The sequence below is a fragment of the Agelaius tricolor genome, unplaced genomic scaffold (assembly GCF_023055355.1).
Source record: "Agelaius tricolor isolate 1412-34295 unplaced genomic scaffold, bAgeTri1.0.p SCAF_14, whole genome shotgun sequence".
Classification (NCBI taxonomy): domain Eukaryota; kingdom Metazoa; phylum Chordata; class Aves; order Passeriformes; family Icteridae; genus Agelaius; species Agelaius tricolor.
Window position 1 is genome coordinate 12,436,820 of NW_027269274.1, and position 18,256 is coordinate 12,455,075.

Here is an 18,256-nt window from a genome sequence, read left to right on the forward strand (position 1 = left end):
GGATAAACTCACCCTGTACTGCAAATAGAGTATTTTTAGTCTGCTTGCTCTGAGGTTGTTTGCAATGAAAATGTCCAACATTGCAGTAAATTTCAGATTAGAATTTTCTGTAGGTCAAGCAGTTATGAATAAAGCAGTTAATCCACATTTGATGACAGTTTCCCAAGTGATTTTTTTTTTTGTGTGTATGTGTGTGTATGTGCACTTTGGCATTATATTGAGAAATGAAGAGTGAAAAACCCACCCTGAATTAGTCATAATTGTGAATTGTGTTCTGGCTGAAGCTTAAAACTGAACATATGAAGTCAGTGCTAGTTACTTTTACAGATTTTCTGTTCCTTTGGATGAAACTGAAATCAAATGAAGAGCTTGTGCTAGGAGTTTCCAGATTGAAAGGTAGGAATTTGGCAGCAAAAAATTCTTAGGGAACTGTTTATGATTTTGGAAATAAGCTCCTTTAGTTGTTTTCCAGGTGCCATTGCATTTGCTTTAAAGGCAAAGACTTTCTTTTTGGATCTGTCTCATTTGGAAGTATTTACTCATTTAGGAGAAGCAGAAAACCTTTATGTGCATAAAATCTTGAAAGATACAATTTGTAACTCTAAAGTATTTTTCTTTGCTTTCTTTTTCCTTGATGTTCTGTCCTCTGCAAGCTACATAATTTCTTAATATGGTAAGCCAAATGAATGAATGAACATACCCATATATATGATATAATGATTAATATAAATAACACATATCCATTGATCTATCATGCTTCAGTCACTTCTTGAAACATTTTCTTGTTTGTCTTCTGTGTTTCAGCATCTTTGAGACAAAGACTCTGCCTCTCAGCCTGTGGCTCTGTGTGCACAGGAAGTGCACAGCCAATAAAATGAATGAAAATAGATTGTTTAATTGTTTCATGGATGGATTAGTTTAGAAGTGCTTGGGCATAAGCTAAAATTCAGTGCTCTTGCAATTGTTCCAGTAAATGTGAGGAACCCTGTGGGCTTCCTGAGGTTGTGGATAACTTCCTACAGAAGAAGACACTCTGGGCTTGTGGATTTGACAGTGTCCTGTGCAGTGTGTTAGGCAGTAAACATTCCCTACTGGTTTCATTAATTTAATTATTTCAGATATTTGTTATTCTGTTTGTTTCTAGAGCACAAGTCAGTGTTTCTCAAACTAATTTGTCTTGGGTCCCTCTAAGAGCAGCTTTACCATTTGGAGCCCCTTTCCTTCCCAGTCCTAATCACCTCTCCTGCACCTGTCTTGGCATTGCTTTTTCTCCCTCTTCCCCTTCCCAAACACCTCTTTTCTGGGAATTCTCCTGCCAGGGGTCATGTCCCACAGTGAAGAGAACACTGCTTTGGCTACAGACTTTTGGCTTTTGGCCAACTATCTAGAGACCAGCACATTTCAGTATTGTTTGTGGGAAATGGGCTGTATTTGAAAATATTTATTCTGTTAACTTCTGGAGGCTTTTTGGTTGTTTTGAGAAGGCTTTTAATTTACCAAACATAATTTGCACAAGAATGTTGGAAAAAAATAAACTGTGTCAGCGCAAACAATAGAAGACTTCTTAGGCAAACTTTCAAATTGCATGAGAGAAATCAGAGCTGATGCTGCCCATTCTGTGCCATGCTTTGCTGCATGAAATTCCTGGGTTTGACTCAGAGATTTAAGATTTTCACGGTAGGTGGTGAGCAGTACAGATTGAACTTGCTTCCCTTGTTGTTGTGCCCCTAATTGCTGCCTGTTCCTTAAAGAAACCAGTTCACATCATCTCAGGGAACAGCTGCACAGAGCTGTGTGCATCTGAAGAGTGTGCTGTAAATACTTCTGGCAGTGTTTCTCCTTGCACTGGTTTCTCACTGCTCTGTCAGCCAGAGCAGTGTAAGATAACCTTCCACTACCTTTTGAAAATAGAAACTAAACCAGGCAGGGATAGGGCATAATGGAAAGTAAATAATAAATAAAATTTTTACTGGTTTGGTTTGGTAGGTTTTCTGTTTTCTTTTGTTCAAATGGGATGTGTTGTGGCTTGTGCTCTTCAGCCAGCATGTTTCACCTCAAAAATCCCCAAAGACCCCATGAAATGAGTATCCATGAATACCTTTCAGGACCACTCCTCCCCTGGTGGGATTTAAGCCAGCAGCTGTTCAATTCAATATTTTTTCTTGATAGGAGGACATTGAGAAAACCATGTCTAGTCAAAATGGCAGAAGGATTGTTCAGACAAAATGTAATTACAAAATGTAGGAAGTCAACCATAAAATCATCATTGGTGGTTGGACTCAGTGATCTAAAACTATTTTCCAGCTTAAATGCTTCTATTATTCTAAGATGTTCCTTCATGCTCACAAGTGATGGTTTTCTTTCCCAGCCAGTATGTTATTTACAATGGAGTAAAGCAGTGCTTTGCCTTTGGTGTCTCAGGTAGAGTTTGAGGTTCTCTGGAAACACATTCAGCTCCTGTGCAGCTGAACTTGTGTGCAGTGGCTCTGGATGAAGCAGTGAAACACTAAATAGCCACTGTCACAGACATCTTCTATGAAAAATCCTTTCCTTAGCATTTTTCCTGCTGAGAAGCTGAGAGGCCTCAGGAATAAAATGTGAACAATATTTATCTGCTGCTGTGGAATGCAACAGGTGGATCTGTGACTGGCCTATGTTGGTTATTTCTAATTAATGGCCAATCACAGTCAGCTGGCTTGGACAGAGGGTCTGAGCCACAAGCCTTTATCATTCTTTCTTATTCTATCCTTAGCTAGCCTTCTGAGGAAATCTTTTCTTCTCTTCTTTTAGTATAGTTTTATTGTAATACATATAATAAAATAATAAATCAAGCCTTCTGAAACATAGAGTCAAGTCCTTATCTCTTCCCTCAACCTGAGAGCCCTGTGAACACTGTCACAAGCCACCAGCAAAGAACCAGCCAAAATCTGTGAGCTTCTTGTAAATGATGCTGCTTCTATAAGAACAAACACAAAAGATGCCAACTTAGTAAAAGAAGTTAAAATCAACATAATTAGAAGAGTCTAGGTTCTTCTTTAAAATATGAAACAGGCACCAAGAAATAGGCACCAATTAATTCACTTTAATTCACTTAAATTAAAACTTCTTTCTACAGTGTCACTAAGAGGTGTTTTAAAATGCTATTCCCATAATTTGTGCATGCAGTGCAGGAACATATATATATATATATATATATATATATATATATATATCTATAAAGAGGTAAATCTGAACAAAATTCCTGGTTGCAGTTGTCAGTCACACCAGGTTTGTAAGTAATAACAGCACAAACCCATCCACCAGGGCTTAGAATTCATGCTGCAGTCAGTGGAGTACACACAACTTCTATAGCAAACATCAACATGGATTGTGTATTCTGTTATATTCTCTTGAAAGCAATTCAAAATGCAGGCATCTAAATAATACAGATAATTCATCATTTTACTGATGACTCTAGAAATAAAAAATATTTTTACTTGGTTGAAAGCATCAATAAAGCTTTGAACCAAGAAGAGCAGATGTCAAAAATAAAGCCCTTGTTTTACTGAGCAATGAGTATGATAAACATTGATTATTCATCTCGATGCTAAAGTTCAAAAACAATTGTCCCTTCAGTTTGCCTCATGGGAGTGTGAAATTAGGACCATGTGTGTGTTGATGAACAACATGTGAGAGATGAATCATGATTACTGTTTTGGTCTGCTGCACAAGGCTGTGCTCGAGGGGTAGTGATTTCCTACCTCCTCTGCCAGATTGCTGTAATTAGTGCTAGCTTCTCTCTGCTTCCCTGTGTTTATGTTCAAGTGGCTGCCTGACAGTGCCTAGTCACACACATCAATTGGCCTTCTTGAATGAAAGACTGTTTGCTCCACAGAAGAATGTTGGAGTATATTTCAATGTTGTTTGTAATAAAGATTCCTTATAGAACTATTCTGAAATCACCCATCCATTGCTATCACCAGTGCTATCTCTGGCAGGACTTGCCAGATATGAAAAATAGATGTTTCTTTCAAATAGGAAACACTATGTTCTAGGTTAAAAAGAAGAGGGAAAAGTTACTAAAATCAACCAGAGTTTTCATTTCATTCAACTGTGTTTTATTTATGCCTCTGGCAGTAGATATTAGTTAAATTTAACTTCTCTTGGAGGCACGATTAGTTCCTTAGGTTACAAATTTCATTTTAGCTTTATTTCTGGATATGTAATCCTAATTTGGTTCCTCTCTGGCCCAGTAATGGGTACAAAGAGTTGTCATGAGTGCATTTCATTACTGAGCTGTTACTATAAATGAGGGTTGGGTACTAGAAAAATCTAAACAAACAAGAATAGAGGTTAACTTCATAGAATAGTCTTTGTCTTTTATTAATACTTGTGCTCTTACATGTTGAAAGATGGATGTTTAAGTAGAATGAAATGCCTGTACATGCCTTGAACATCCAAATGAGCTATTCATTCTTCAGGAGATGATGTGGATTGGTCTCATTTAGATCCGTGCTGACTTGGGGTATCTGGGGATCTTAACCTTCATTATTGAGGCTGTTTATACAGACTGAGGAGCAGATCCAGTGCTGATCTCTGTGATTTGAGGTGTGTGATGGAAATTGTTCCTGCCTTGCTTGGCCAGTATAGATAGAGGATTTGGATTTTGGCTGATCATGTTTTCTGTGGAGCTCTGTGCTTTGAGCTCACATCATCTGAGGTTTCATGTGGCTAATGCCTCCTCTGCTCCCCCAGCTTTTTGACAAATAAGGTTATTGGTAATATAATATGTGTGCATTTCAACTTTGATTATCTGTTCAAAGGTCAGTGGTCTAGAGTTCTTCAGAAAAGCTGTTTGCCTTCCTCTGTATTTCTTCTCAGTCCACATGTATAGAAGTATGTAGACCACAGGGATTTTGTAAGAAAAGCTCCAGGACACAAAGACGTGTTTTCTAGTAAAGTTCAGAATAAATTAAATTAAACAAATGGAAATTCAACAAATGTTCTTGGTTAATTAATGATAGAATCACAGAGTGGTTTGGGTTGGAAGGAACCTTCAAGATTATCTAATTCCAACCCCCCTCCCATGGCAGGGACAATTAGCTAAGAATTCAGAGCCCTGAGGCCATAACATTAGTATTTCTAGCTTTCAAGTAGGATGCTCTAAACAAGTTCTCCTAGCTATAAGCCACCTAAATAGCTCAATTACTTTAATTCAAAACCAAGGCAATGCTTCCTGGAAGAATATATTTTTAAACTCACAGCAATAAGTCCTTGAGGGATGAATACTGCAGTTGAGCATGATGAAATTATCTGAGTAGCTTACATGTTTTAACTTCTAACTAAAATAAAAATTATTTACTTCAATACTTTGGGGTGACCCTAATTCTCTCACTAATTACTGCAGCCTTTTTGTACCTTTTCTACACTTGAGAGAAAATTTTTGCCACTAGTGAGCCTTATGTACTGCATAAGTTCAGCAGAGTTTGGCTTCTGTTATGTCTGTATTTACATCTAAATTATCAGTGCTTGTGGTATATTTATTTATGCTTATACTGTTACATATTTTGTTATGTCACCCTAATCCCAGTAGAAATGCAATTAAAGGAGAAGTGTTGCCTCTTTATTTTAATATAGCATATAAAAATCCTATCTAATGAATAAAAACACATGTGCTCATTTTCTGTAGAGTTTAGTGAAATGTATGTCTCCCAAAACTTCAGCTCTAGGACAAAAGGAAGACAAGTAGCAATTGATTTGATGGTTTATCTCCCTTTATAAAACGCCAGTAATTACTTTTTTGTGATTTTTTAACTCAAATAAATCATGTCTTTGTTTTGCTGTAAGTGAAATGACATTTAATAAAGATTAGAGAAACAGAAAGTGAGTCAGACTAGAACAGGTATTAATAGAAAAGTTACAATTGAAAAGAAAGACTCCTTCCTGTTTCAGGAAGCTTTTTTGTATAACAACTGGTTCAATGCCAAACTAAATCAAACTTAAACAATTAAAAGCTACCTAAGAAGAAAGTGAGATTACAAATTTAACTTGTAACAGTGCTAACAAAGTCTGAATTGCTTTCATCCTTTAGGAAGTGTTTTAGGGGTTTTTTTAACTTGACAACTCCTACCTTGTTTTCCTTTGCACATGCCTGGGTCTGGCTGTGGAGAGGCACCCAGGGAGTGCTCAGCCATGATCCTGGCAGCATCTAATTCCTGCTGCAAACCTTCTATACTGATGAGATTTTGTTTGCATTGTAGCAGGGAACCCAGATACAATTCTATGTAAATGGCTGGTATTTTTTTAAAAGCCAATGGTAAATATGATGTATTTTGCCTTTCAGGGACTGATATTGTATCATAAGAATCAGTATTCCAGTTTTCAGCTTGGTGTCTTGTGAGGGTGATGCTACATTTTGTGTTTCAAAACAATTTCAGTGCTTCCTGAAGGGGAAGGCATTGCGTGTCTGAGGGCCACAGTTCTTTTGTCTGAGTAGAGAAGAGCCAGCAGACTCATCAGCCTGGGTTTCTCCCTGGCAGAGCAGTTCTCTGCTTGCTCTTCAGCTGGCAGTATCTGTTTAACAGTATTAGATAAAAGAAAAGGGTGTCTGGGGTAGCATGAGGGGTTTCTGCAGTGTCGCTCTCTTGGAACGTCTGATGCTCTTTTTCATGGCTGTGAGTGGAAAACAGCTCTTTGGCTGATGTTCTCCTCTCCTCTCTTGCACCCTGTTTCCCTTGGTTTGTCATTAAACCTTGATTAAAGGTATGGTTTTTGTACATACACAATTCACCTAGATGGTGGAAGTTGAGAATATCATAATTTTCTCCCAAAAATAAGCTGCTCTGATTCCCATCTACTGGGCAGATCCTACTACTTCAGCCACAGTTTCATGTCTTCATGCAAATACCACATTCAGAGTTTCCATATCTTTGTTTTTCCTCTGCAGGGGCTGTCATCAGTCACAAAGAACAATGGACTGCTCAACATCACCTTTAAATATGACAGTAAGTTGAAAATCTGCACTATATTCACAGAAATCAAGGCCTCCATCACAATTGTCAATATATAGCAACATGTGTCTTAAAATGGCTCTAAGAATGGCATAAGCAAAATAATGTCAAAATATTGACATAATTTTAAAATCTAGAAAATTTGTGTCTGCTGGGTCTGGTAGATGTTCTCCTTCTGTGTCTCACTGATAATGAAACTATCTAACAATTTGTAGTAGTTTCTCTTTCAGGTTGGCCTGAAATACATAATTTGCCCAGTATTTGACTGGAACATTATAGAAAATTATTTTATTCTGTGAAAAATATAGTCACTGTACGCACAAGGACATAGGAAAGGATTGTTTTGAGCTTTCTGCAGCTTTTCTCTGATGTGTAATTTTGGGTGAAAATGGCATCATGTGTGTCTCGAGGTAGAAAATGTGTTAGTTTGTATTTGTATACAGGTAATATATTAAAAAATTGTCTTTTCAAGGATTAATATTGAATATGAAGATTGAATAGCTTCTTTTCATTTGGTTGAATCAGTGGGAACCTGTCATTAGCTACAGGCCCAGGCCAATGGAGCTGTCTGCATTTGCAGTGCAGAGAGGTGGTGCAGAACTGCAGCAGCTGTGCTGGGCTGTGCAGCCAAACTGAGATAAAGTCATCTCTGGCATAGTAACAGTGCTAAACAGCTTGGGCAGTGATACTTCAGACCTCTTCAGGCATCTGCTAAATGGCTCTGTCTTATTGTTGGGGATTGTTTTAGATGTTTCATCATCTTTGCTGTCTAGTTGTCAAAGCAGGACTGCTAACTACATAAAGAATTTATCCTTATGTGGGCAGCTAGTGGCCATCATGTATAAACTCAGTGTACCGACAAGACAAGGTTCTAATTTACATTAAAACTGTGTTTGTTTTAATGCCAGTGCAAGTCATAGGTGTTTTGCTGCCTAGCCAAAGGAGTTACCTGAGATGCAGAAAGTAGGTAAAGTTTCATCATTGAGAGCATGCATCAGGAAATCTAACAATAGTGATTTGTTTCATTCTGATAATCCTTTTGCTCCTCTATTTTATGTTAATTTCTGAATTTGCAATCCTTCACTGTGATTTTTTTAAATCTAATTTGATCTTAATACTTAAAATGATCAAAATTTCAGTGTGTCAGATTGTATAAGATGTGTCACTACAGAAAAAGTTTTGTTTTTTTTTTAATCTACATAACAAAAACTAGGATATGGTACCAGTCAGAACAGGGATCCCCACATTTAGTTAACACAGTGAGTCTGTTTAAATCCCAGTATGTGTCATGTTTTTTCCATTAATTCTGGCACTAGAAACTGTGTTTAACCAATGAGAAGTATTAATTCACAATTCTGCTGGCACTGTGTGCTTCCTGGACAAAGGAGTTATTTGAGTTCTGCAGGACTAGGAATAGAGTTTGCTGATATGAAGACTAAAGAGCTCACATGGTAGGGAAATATGTGTTTACCTTTTATAAGCCAGCACAAAAGAGAAATTGGCTTGTTGGCTGTGGTTTAAAGGCTCTTATTTTGCCACTGAGCAACTCTAGGAAAGTTGGTTAGATTATTTATTCAGGTGAAAAGAAATGTTTGTATTTTTAGTATGTCACTTGTATTCAAGTAAAAGACGTGGTTTCCTAAAAAGTGTGATTTTTCCATGCTGTTTTCTTCCTGAAACTGTTGTTCTTTATAACTGTGAATCAGTAACTTGCAGTAAAACTTCAGGCATTTGTGCTATATTCCATTTTGGCAAATTGTCATTTGACCATAAAATTCTGGTAACCAGGATCCAAAATCTTGGGCTTGCTATTAATTAGATCCAGACCTAGCAAAAACCAGTTACTTCAAACTTTCCATTGCAAGAGATCCTCTATTCTCCTAGGAGGAAGTTGATGCTGTCCCTGAGTTCCCTCATAGCAACTGAGCTCTACAAACAGTGGAGTCAGTACCAAGCACCAGCTTTTGTAAAGGGCAGTGTTGTAGTGTTCTATTCTTATGTCTGTGACAGTTATAGAAAAGACCCCTTGCCATGGTTATTCATAGTAAAAAGCTATTTTCTAAATCTCCTTTACACTTAATAATTTTTCTTTCCTTGCCCTTAAGATCACACCTCTGAATTAAATTCAAATTTCCTGTACTGGCGTATCATAGCACTTGATTTTTCATGTTTCCTTTCTACAAGCTCTCTATAGATTAATATATAGCATATAAATGATCTCAGGTTTTTTTTAAATTAATCATCAGTCAGTAATATACAACCTACTGATCAATTTCTTCTGGATTTTTTTGTTTCACTAGTTCAGAAACAGAATGTTTGTTTTTGCACACCCATCTTCATGTATGCTGTGCTCCAGAGCTAGTGAATTCCCTGCCTGCTACTTCTCTTCCTGCCACAAAATATGAGCCTAAATATTGTAAAGTTCTAAAAGGAATAAAATTTGGAGTTGTTTTCTTCTTTTAAAAAGAACAAGTTCAACAACAAACTCAGGAATCTTTTGTTTATAGTTTGTTTTCTTGATGAAAGCTAAAGCCATGGCACCATAATTTTAGGGAATAAACTGTATTTTGTGAGGATAGCAAAATAAATCCAGTCCTGAGTGAAGGCAGTGGCAGTTAAGTGGTCCCTAGGGATGTGGTGCAGAAGGGAAGGCAGAGAGGAGATGGATGTAAGCAGCAGGTTCCTTGTGGTCAGGATCAAGCAGGATCGTGGTTAAATGCACTTCTTGAGCACTTCTCAAGTTCTCATGGCTTATTGTTCTCAGATGTGCCTGATCATTGACCAACATCCTCTTGCTTGGAGCACTGTACATGAACAAAATTAATGTCAGTCTTCATGGTATTTTGAACAGCTACAAGGAAAAGTTGTTCTCTTTTGGGAAGCCCAGTACATGTGATGTGGGACAGGTTACACTGGTGGTATAAACTGGTAACACCCTTGGGAGTCCTGTGAACTCTGGGTTGGCAACAGTGAAGGTGGCTGTGCTCAGTGATTTGTGAGCTTTTGTGGGGTTTTGGGTCTTGAGACAAAAACTTCATCTACATTTGCAGTGTAGTCCTTGTAGAAAATAATGCACTGGTAATTTACTTTGTTCAGTCTTGAAGACATGTTAGGAAATTTATGTCAGCTAGAATGTTTTCCTAAAGTGTTCATTGGTCCATATTTTTAGACTGCACTCCTTACCTGAGTTCAGTGGGAAGACACATGATTGGAGATGTGCAGAACATCACTATCAGTCAGTTTGCATGCCAGGAGCAGGTGGCTGTGGTGATCCTTTGGACAGCAAATGCCATTGGTAAGTTCTAGAGGGAAAAGGACTCATTGATCATGGGTTTGGTAATAACTTCATGCTCATAGGTAATAAATAATTAAATTATGCTTGGAATCATTGATGCAAACTGCCTAAGAAAGGAATTCTTAACACCTTTGCAAAGATCCTTTTTTTTTTTTCTGGTTTGCTTCAAAAACACCCTTAAAACTAGGATGTTCTCTGCAGTCATACACTGCTTTTTACTATCCCAGCTTAGTGAATTCCTGCTCTTCAGAACTGTGAAACTATCCCTGGTTTCATTTTCTGCCCTTAGGCTTTGGTGCATTTCAGTGGCATTGATTGAGTTTAGTTCCTGGTACACTTAAAGGTTCTTTAGGATGCAAATTGTCTTACAGGTGGAAGCCATTGTCTAATCACAGCTATACAGACTTCAGTGTGTTTCCTTGCCAGGTCTGGTGATGTGGAGTATTCCTCAATTACTTCAATGTCACTGGAAGTACCTTGTTGCCCACTAGAGCAGTAGTGTCCAAAATTGAGGATGTGCAGAAATCCCTTTCCACTGAGAAACTTGTTTCTGGGCTTTAAAAGAACATGTGAAAATGCCACTGAATTCTGCAGGACTGTGCAGTTGAAGGCACTTGGTAATCCTCAGCTGCAGACTGGATGAATCAAACATCCATGGGAAACAAAGCCTGGTGTTCTTCCTTGTGGTCACCAGAGGTAAATCCTTTGGAGAGCTTGAGGACAGAACTGCAGTTCAGGAATCTTGGGTAACCTGGGAACTGGGCACTTTCAGGGTCTTTGTTAAGGACAAATGGTGCTTTTGTTCCATGAATGCTAAGAACACATTTGGCAACACTTTATCTTCTACAAAATTATGAAGCATTAATCAAAACACACAAACCTGTGAAAACCAGTGAACCAGAGGAGGTGGTGGAAAATGATACATTTGGAATTTTATTTTTTGGGCTGACAAGCACAGCATAAACTGAAAATGAGTCCATTTTGATTTATGTAGCAATTAGCTTATAAAAGCTGTGACTGTGTCATTGATAAATATGTGTAATGCTGTTGAAGAGATGCAATCAGCTGGAGCAGTGTGAGTTAAAGAACTGTGCAGTGCCTTTGATACCTGAGCCACAAAACTGTCACAGGGGAACACTGGCATTTTCCTGGGATATTCACATCACTGTGACTCAGTTTAGTCATATCATGAAGTAATTCTGTGATGAGAACATTGTAAAGACACTCTGCTAAGTTGCAGTAGAGTAACTTGAACAAAATGGGTGTAGTTCTGGCAGCAGTTATGAATAACTGGAAGTATACATGCACTGGAATAAATTCCATTCCATTTAAGTCAAGTTTTCTGTTAGCCCTTACTGTACTAGAACTAAAGAAGTTCTAACAATTGTTACCATTTTAATCTGGTAGTCTCAGAGATGATAATAAAAGTTATAAAGGACTATTTCTATAATTTGCCAGCAAAATGTTATATTTGATTGTTAAAATGGAAATGTGAAGTTGCTATGAAGTATTTCTGAAGGTGAAGAAGGTACTGATAACTTAGATTGCAGTGGTAATTTGGAAGCCCCTGATGAGACATGGGCCCCTCTGTTCCAAGTGTTTTACAAGTATGCAGTGATTGTAGCCTTGGCCAAAGACTGAATTCTAGATAGGCAAAATGGAATATGCAAACTGACATACAGCCACAGGTATTAAATACAAACATATTTCATATGACTGGTAAGTTTTATTCTTATGACTGATCAGTTTTATTCTTAAAGATAAATGAAATTTATTCAAATTGCATTAAATACCACATGATGCATTTTGAAATATTAACCTTCTGTTTAAATGCCCTGATGTTTGTAGGGATTGAATACCTGAAGGGATTTCGAGTAATACTTGAGGAGTTAAAGTCAGAGGGAAGACAATGCCAGCAGATGGTTTTAAAAGATCCAAAGCAGCTCAGCCCCAGTTTTAAAAGAACAGTAAGTGCTTTGCCTCAAGAAAAGTTTCAGTGCTGTTTGACTGTGAGTGTCTTGAAGGTGTTTATCATCCTAGAATGGTTTGGGTCATTAAAGGTCATCCAGTTCCACCCCCTGCCATGGGCAGGGACAGCTCCCACTGTCCCAGGGTGCTCCAAGCCCCATCCAGCCTGGCCTGCACACTTGGAGGGATGGGGCATTCACAGCTTCTCTGGGCAAGCTGTGCCAGGGCCTCTCTTCCTTCAGCCTGGAGAATTTCTTCCCAGTATCCAATCTAACCCTTCCCTCTGTCACTTTGAAGCCATTCCCTCTTGTCCTATTGCTCCTTGTAAAAGAGTTGGTTGGTTGCCAAAAGTATTATTGGTGAAATTAATGATAATTGTTGCTTTAGAGACAGATCTTTTTCCTTTTGATAGAAACTTTCCTGAAGCTGGGAACTGCCATTTGGTACATGGAATACAAATGCACATCTGTAATAGTCTACATCCAACTGTGGATTGAGATTCCTTGTGTCAGTTTGGAATAGAGGAGTAGAGAAAGGATTCTTAATGTATTAATTTCAGCCTTTGATTGCAAAATTGTGGGCTTGTTTTGAAAAATACTTTCAGCTATGATCATTGATTTTAAAATATGTGCAATCTTGTCTTTTTTGTAGGGAATGGAGTCCCAGCCCTTTGTAAACTTGAAGTTTGAAACAGATTACTTTGTAAAGATTGTTCCTTTTCCTTCCATTAAAAATGAAAGTAATTATCACCCATTTTTCTTCAGAACTAGATGTAAGTATTGCACATAATATGGTGTTGCATATACTGTAGTGTTGCATTTTGTATAGTATTGCCTATCATCTCCTCAGTGTGCCTCCCCTCCCCTCAATGTTTTGGTTTTCCCAACAAAGAAATGTAGTGGGTGATGATTTTGGGTTCAGTAGTTACTGACACTGTTGTGGAAGGAAGATCTGGGTGTTAAGCAGAAGGAATTTGCATGCCATAGATAAATCTGTGGTGTGTGATCATAAGTGTCAGGTAGGCCTGAGATTATCTCAGGTTTGCCTGGAGCAGGATTGTTCCTGTGGTTCTCGGGTAACTCTTGAAGATGGTTTGCTCCTCTCTGGACATTGTGAAGAAGGGCAGGTTGTTTTTTGCCTTTGAGATTATAATTTAAAACAGCTATCCAAAGAGAGATGTAGAGAAGGACATCTAAAATTAGATAGCAGCACATCAAGTTGAATTTCTGCAATTACTGAGCAATTCTCTTTGGAGGTGGAGAGAAGACATTTGAATAAGCTCCTCAGTGCTCACACAGTATGGTGAGAAACTGCAAGTACCCTTGGGGTGAGCTGTTGATATTTGTCCTGCTAAGGGTTTTTTTCCCTATAAAACTTGCTTAAGGTATTTTCAAGCCTGTCTGTTAACGCTGTACCATTGGTAGTAGTGCTCAGCATACTTTCTTATTCTGAGTAAATACATTTAAGACTACTTTTAACTTCCTCTCCTGATGTGCTGTGCCTGGTGTTATCCCTTTTGTCTCACTAAGAAATGTGATTTTCAAATTAATGGATCTCTGTTTCTCATATAAAGATGAGAAGGGACTTGAAATCATAACAAAGGAGTTATGTTTGTAAAATGCATTTAGTCCAGGCATATTAGAGTCTGGGAAAGAAGTGAGAGTTCTCAAAATTATGAACTCCCTACTTTGGCCCTTGTTCTTTCTCTGTTCAAATAGCACAGCAGTTTGATACTGTATAATTAATATTTTTTCTGTATATTTGTAGCATGTGAATTGTTGCTACAGCCAGAAAACCTTGTCTGCAAACCTTGTAAGTAAAATATAATATTTCTATATATTAATCTTTTAAAAAGTGTCTGTACTTGAAGAGTCATTTTGCAATTCATGAATATCTCCTCTGACAGACTGGAAGCCAAGGAATGTGAATGTTACCCAGCAAGGTTTTAACATGCAAGTGTCCTTTGATCATGCACCTCACAACTTTGGGTTTAGGTACTACTTTCTTCACTACAAACTGAAGCATGAGGGACTGTTTAAGCAGAAGACCTGCAGGCAGGTACGTGGCTGAGTTTTGCAGCTCTTAAAAACACACCACCTATTAACATGAGGTGTTCTAAGGTCTTACAGAAACTTAAAAAACTTAATATAAAATAGTATCAGTTTTAAAATGGTAAAACTATTTGGAGCTGTTTCTGTAGGTAACAATTGTGCTGTGATGGCTCTCATCAGTCACAGCCAGGCTTGGGGGCTCCACTGGGCCTGGATAACACAAGTCAGTTCTGCAGGCAGACAATTGTATCAGTGAATGGGCAGACTTAGTTCTGCTGGTCTAAGGTGTGTTAATACAAGGGTGCACTGCCTATTTCTAAATCAATGTGAATTCTTTATTATGTTTTCAAAGTATGTGAATTGCTTGCAAAGTATTCTTTCTTTATGTAGGAGCAGAACACAGACACTACAAGTTGTGTTCTTCACAATGTGTCTCCAGGAGATTATATCATTGAGGTAACATTTCTGTACAGCACCTAAGGGAATATGTTAATGGGAAAATGGAATAAAATTAAAATATTTCAAATCACAGATTTCAAATTTCAAATAGTTCAAAGAATTGAACTTCAGGTATCCCTACTGACGTAACTTGGGCAGTAAATTTTCTAGAATGATGCATTTTTTGGGCTTACCTAGAAACAGAGGCCAGACAAAGTTAGAAGAATAAAAGCAGAGATATTTAATGAAGGGCCTTCTGGTATATTAAGGGCAGATGAAGCCTCGCCAGGGGGCTACACCCAAAATGGATGATGGTCAGGAGTTTTTTCAGACAGATATAAGTTTGGTCCATTTCCATATCTGGGGTTAATCCTCCAATTACAGCTTCAGGTAATGAAGTCAAATTCCCCCAGTTTGCACCCCCCCAATTCACTTTTGTTTATACTTTTTAGGGCCTGAGGCTGTAGGGTGTCCTTGGAACACAGGCCCAGAGGGATTGTTTGTCTAACCAAAATGTGAGGACAGTTAACTAGCACTTTATGTGGAGTTTAGAGTTATGCACTAATGTGGTACAGGATTTGAAAAATACAAAGGCTAGAATCTCAAGGCATCAGAATGCTCTTGACCTTTCCATAGCTTTGCTTCCATGAGTGCACAGCACTTTGTACCTTAAACTGAAATTGTGGGCCTGCATAATACCTGGACTTTGATTTTTATTTTTTTTTAATTGGAATTCTCTTTCTTGGTCAATTTTTATTATACTAGTTTGTGCTGCTCTTTAGTTCTAACTATTTGAACAGTACCTTTCTTCACATTTGGTCATAAAAGCTGTTACAGTTATTTTCATATTGCAGAAAATAAAATTAATCTTTTACTTTTCCAAGCTGGTTGATGACACTAATACAACAAGGAAAACGATGCACTATGCACTAAAACCAGGTATGAATTCTGTTTTTTAAACAATATACTATATTTACTGTACTAATTTAGATTCAGTTTTAATTATGTTGGAAATAAATCTCTGTTTGACCTTTGTCTGTTTGCCATAATCTAGATTATTGAGATGATTGTGCTGTGCTTCTTTGACCAAATGAAAAAAGAGTAGAGATGCACACTTGAGCATACAGATGTGCATCTCTGTACGTTTATATTTAGTGGAGTTTAAATCAATCCATCACTGGAAATCTTTGTGGAAAAGTGGCTTTTGTTGTTTATGTGGATATGAGGGATGATAACCTTAACTGCATACAACAGAGAGTGCAATAGTGTGGAAATACTGCAATGAAACTGTGGGAGCAGCCTGAACACATCACCTGTGTCCTTCAGCCCTGGTACCAAACCCAGCAGTCTGGAGAGCCTGTCAGGTGAATGCTTCACATGCCTCTGGGTCAGACCTGGTTTTGAGAAGCTAAACAGGGATTTCAGAGTGCAACTGCACCTCAAAACAGCCACAGATGGAGGCAGTGGATAAAATACACTGAATCCTAATGCACATTGCTCAGGGTGATGTCTGCAGCAAGGCAGTTCTTTCTAAGGGGCAGGTTCAGCACCCTGGAACCAAAACATGTCAGGTCTAAATGACCACTGCAAATCTCATCCAAACTATTTGCCACAGGGCTGTTCTCCTGGGGCTGGTGTGAGTTGCAGCTCCTGTTACTGATGAGAGTCACTCTGATGCTGTGGCAGTGGGACAACCACCGTAAAACCTAATTTGAAGTGGAGAACATGATATTTGAGCATATTTGATATCCTGTATCTTGGACAATTACCTGATAATAGAGCACTGCAGCAGTTTTGCATTGCCAGTGTGAAGATTTGTTTGGATAATTGTAGTGCAGCTGATTTGCATGTGGCTAATTGTGCTTTCTTTTGCAAGTGCACTCCCCGTGGGCTGGCCCCATCAGAGCCATTGCCATCACAGTGCCCTTGGTTGTCATCTCTGCCTTTGCCACGCTCTTCACCGTGATGTGCCGCAAGAAGCAGCAAGGTGGGGGCCTGCACTCAGTGCAGTGCCACTGACAGATACACTTGTGTAACCAAAGCAGTCCTCACTGATAGGCTGACTCCAGAAACACCTTGCTCTGAAAAGCTTGCTTTTCTATTTCTCTGTCCTTCCTCCCCTCCGCTTTTTGTGTGCTGAAACTTGTAGCAAATTTTTCATCAGTGCTTGATGGTAATTGGTTGCCTAGACAGCATTGTATCACAGATCAAAACTTCACTGTAGAAAGGAGACAACAAAAGCAATATTGGAAAATACTTTTTATTTTGTGTTTCTTTTTCTTTGAGAAAGTACCGTGTGACCATGTAGATTACAAACAGATTTGTAAATGAGTATGTTTTAAACATTCCCTTATTTTACTCAGAAATATCTAATTCATATTTATTTTAAATCAGAAGGAAAGTAAAACCTTGTGATGCCAATACAATTTACAGTGCTGTCTGGAATCCTATCTACAGCTGCTATTCCAGATTTGCTCACTTTCCTGGAAGTTGCCTTTACCTTTCATTCTAAGCCATCTTCTTAAATTTACTGTGAGCCCTGCTTACAGATGTTTTTAGATTCCATTCCTCCTTGCTGGCTTCTCTGTATCCAGGAGCTGGCAAGCAACACTTGATACATTTAAATGTTAAAAATACCTTGGCTTTTTATATTGAATTTAAAGCATCATGTGGTTTCATGAATAATGGAAAAAGAGATTACTTCTCCAAACCTCACATATCTGTGTTATCCACCTGAATTTTGGCACTGAGATATACTGCAAGGGCTATATGCCAGCTGGGTTAAATCCTTTTACCTTCTGGTCTTCTGTAGTTATCCCCTTTGCTCACAGCTAGCACAGTTCCAACAAAAAACTCAGACAAATCACTGAGGATTTGTCTACAGAGAGAGTTGTTCCAGAATAGTTATTCCTGATGAATTGTTCTGAATCGAATCCCTGGATGGATATTTGTATTTTGAAATACTCATACTTTATTCCAAATTAGCTTAATCAGCTGTAGAACTAGATTGAATTAGTCTGGCATAAGGCCAGACTTTTATGCTCCAGCATAAAAGCATCTATGCAAGGAAATAAATACTAATAGCTATTTTGGTTTAAATTAATCATATCTTAATTCAAATTAATGTCACATTAATGTCCAAATAGGCATGTGTACATATTCACTAGAGAAATCTTGTAGGATATCCTGAAAGGGTCTGTGGACCTGGAGTTTAATATTCTTACTTGGCTTATGTTGTGGTTTGGGTTTTTTTAACAAGAGACTTTGTTAGACAGGAAACTGTTGAAGATGATACATCTTTTAGGCTTATATTGTTTGAACAGAGATGTGAAGACTGTTGAGATTGAATAAAGGTGAAACAACTTCTTCTATCTATAAAATAAATCTTCCTTGTGTTTTCTGAGTTGGGCAGAAATAACTGCACGTTTAACTTTGAGAGTGTATTCCACATGCAGCTGGATAAATAGAGTGTGTACAACTTTTTCAGGATGGAAAGGAGAGGAAAATATTTAGGT

General features: G+C 38.0%; 1 protein-coding gene across 2 annotated transcripts in view; it reads left to right on the plus strand.

The window, feature by feature from the left end:
* IL17RD (interleukin 17 receptor D) overlaps window positions 1-18,256 on the plus strand; it is a 41,970-nt gene that overhangs the window by 15,946 nt on the left and 7,768 nt on the right. Inside the window, exons 2-10 of one of the 2 annotated variants that reach the window (XM_071439735.1) lie at window positions 6,926-6,983; window positions 10,159-10,284; window positions 12,133-12,251; window positions 12,904-13,024; window positions 14,020-14,064; window positions 14,159-14,310; window positions 14,694-14,759; window positions 15,626-15,680; window positions 16,618-16,728. In XM_071439735.1, the coding sequence (XP_071295836.1) occupies window positions 6,926-6,983; window positions 10,159-10,284; window positions 12,133-12,251; window positions 12,904-13,024; window positions 14,020-14,064; window positions 14,159-14,310; window positions 14,694-14,759; window positions 15,626-15,680; window positions 16,618-16,728 (853 nt within the window). The remainder of the gene's footprint in view (window positions 1-6,925; window positions 6,984-10,158; window positions 10,285-12,132; window positions 12,252-12,903; window positions 13,025-14,019; window positions 14,065-14,158; window positions 14,311-14,693; window positions 14,760-15,625; window positions 15,681-16,617; window positions 16,729-18,256) is intronic. The other variant, XM_071439736.1, reaches the window with a different exon arrangement.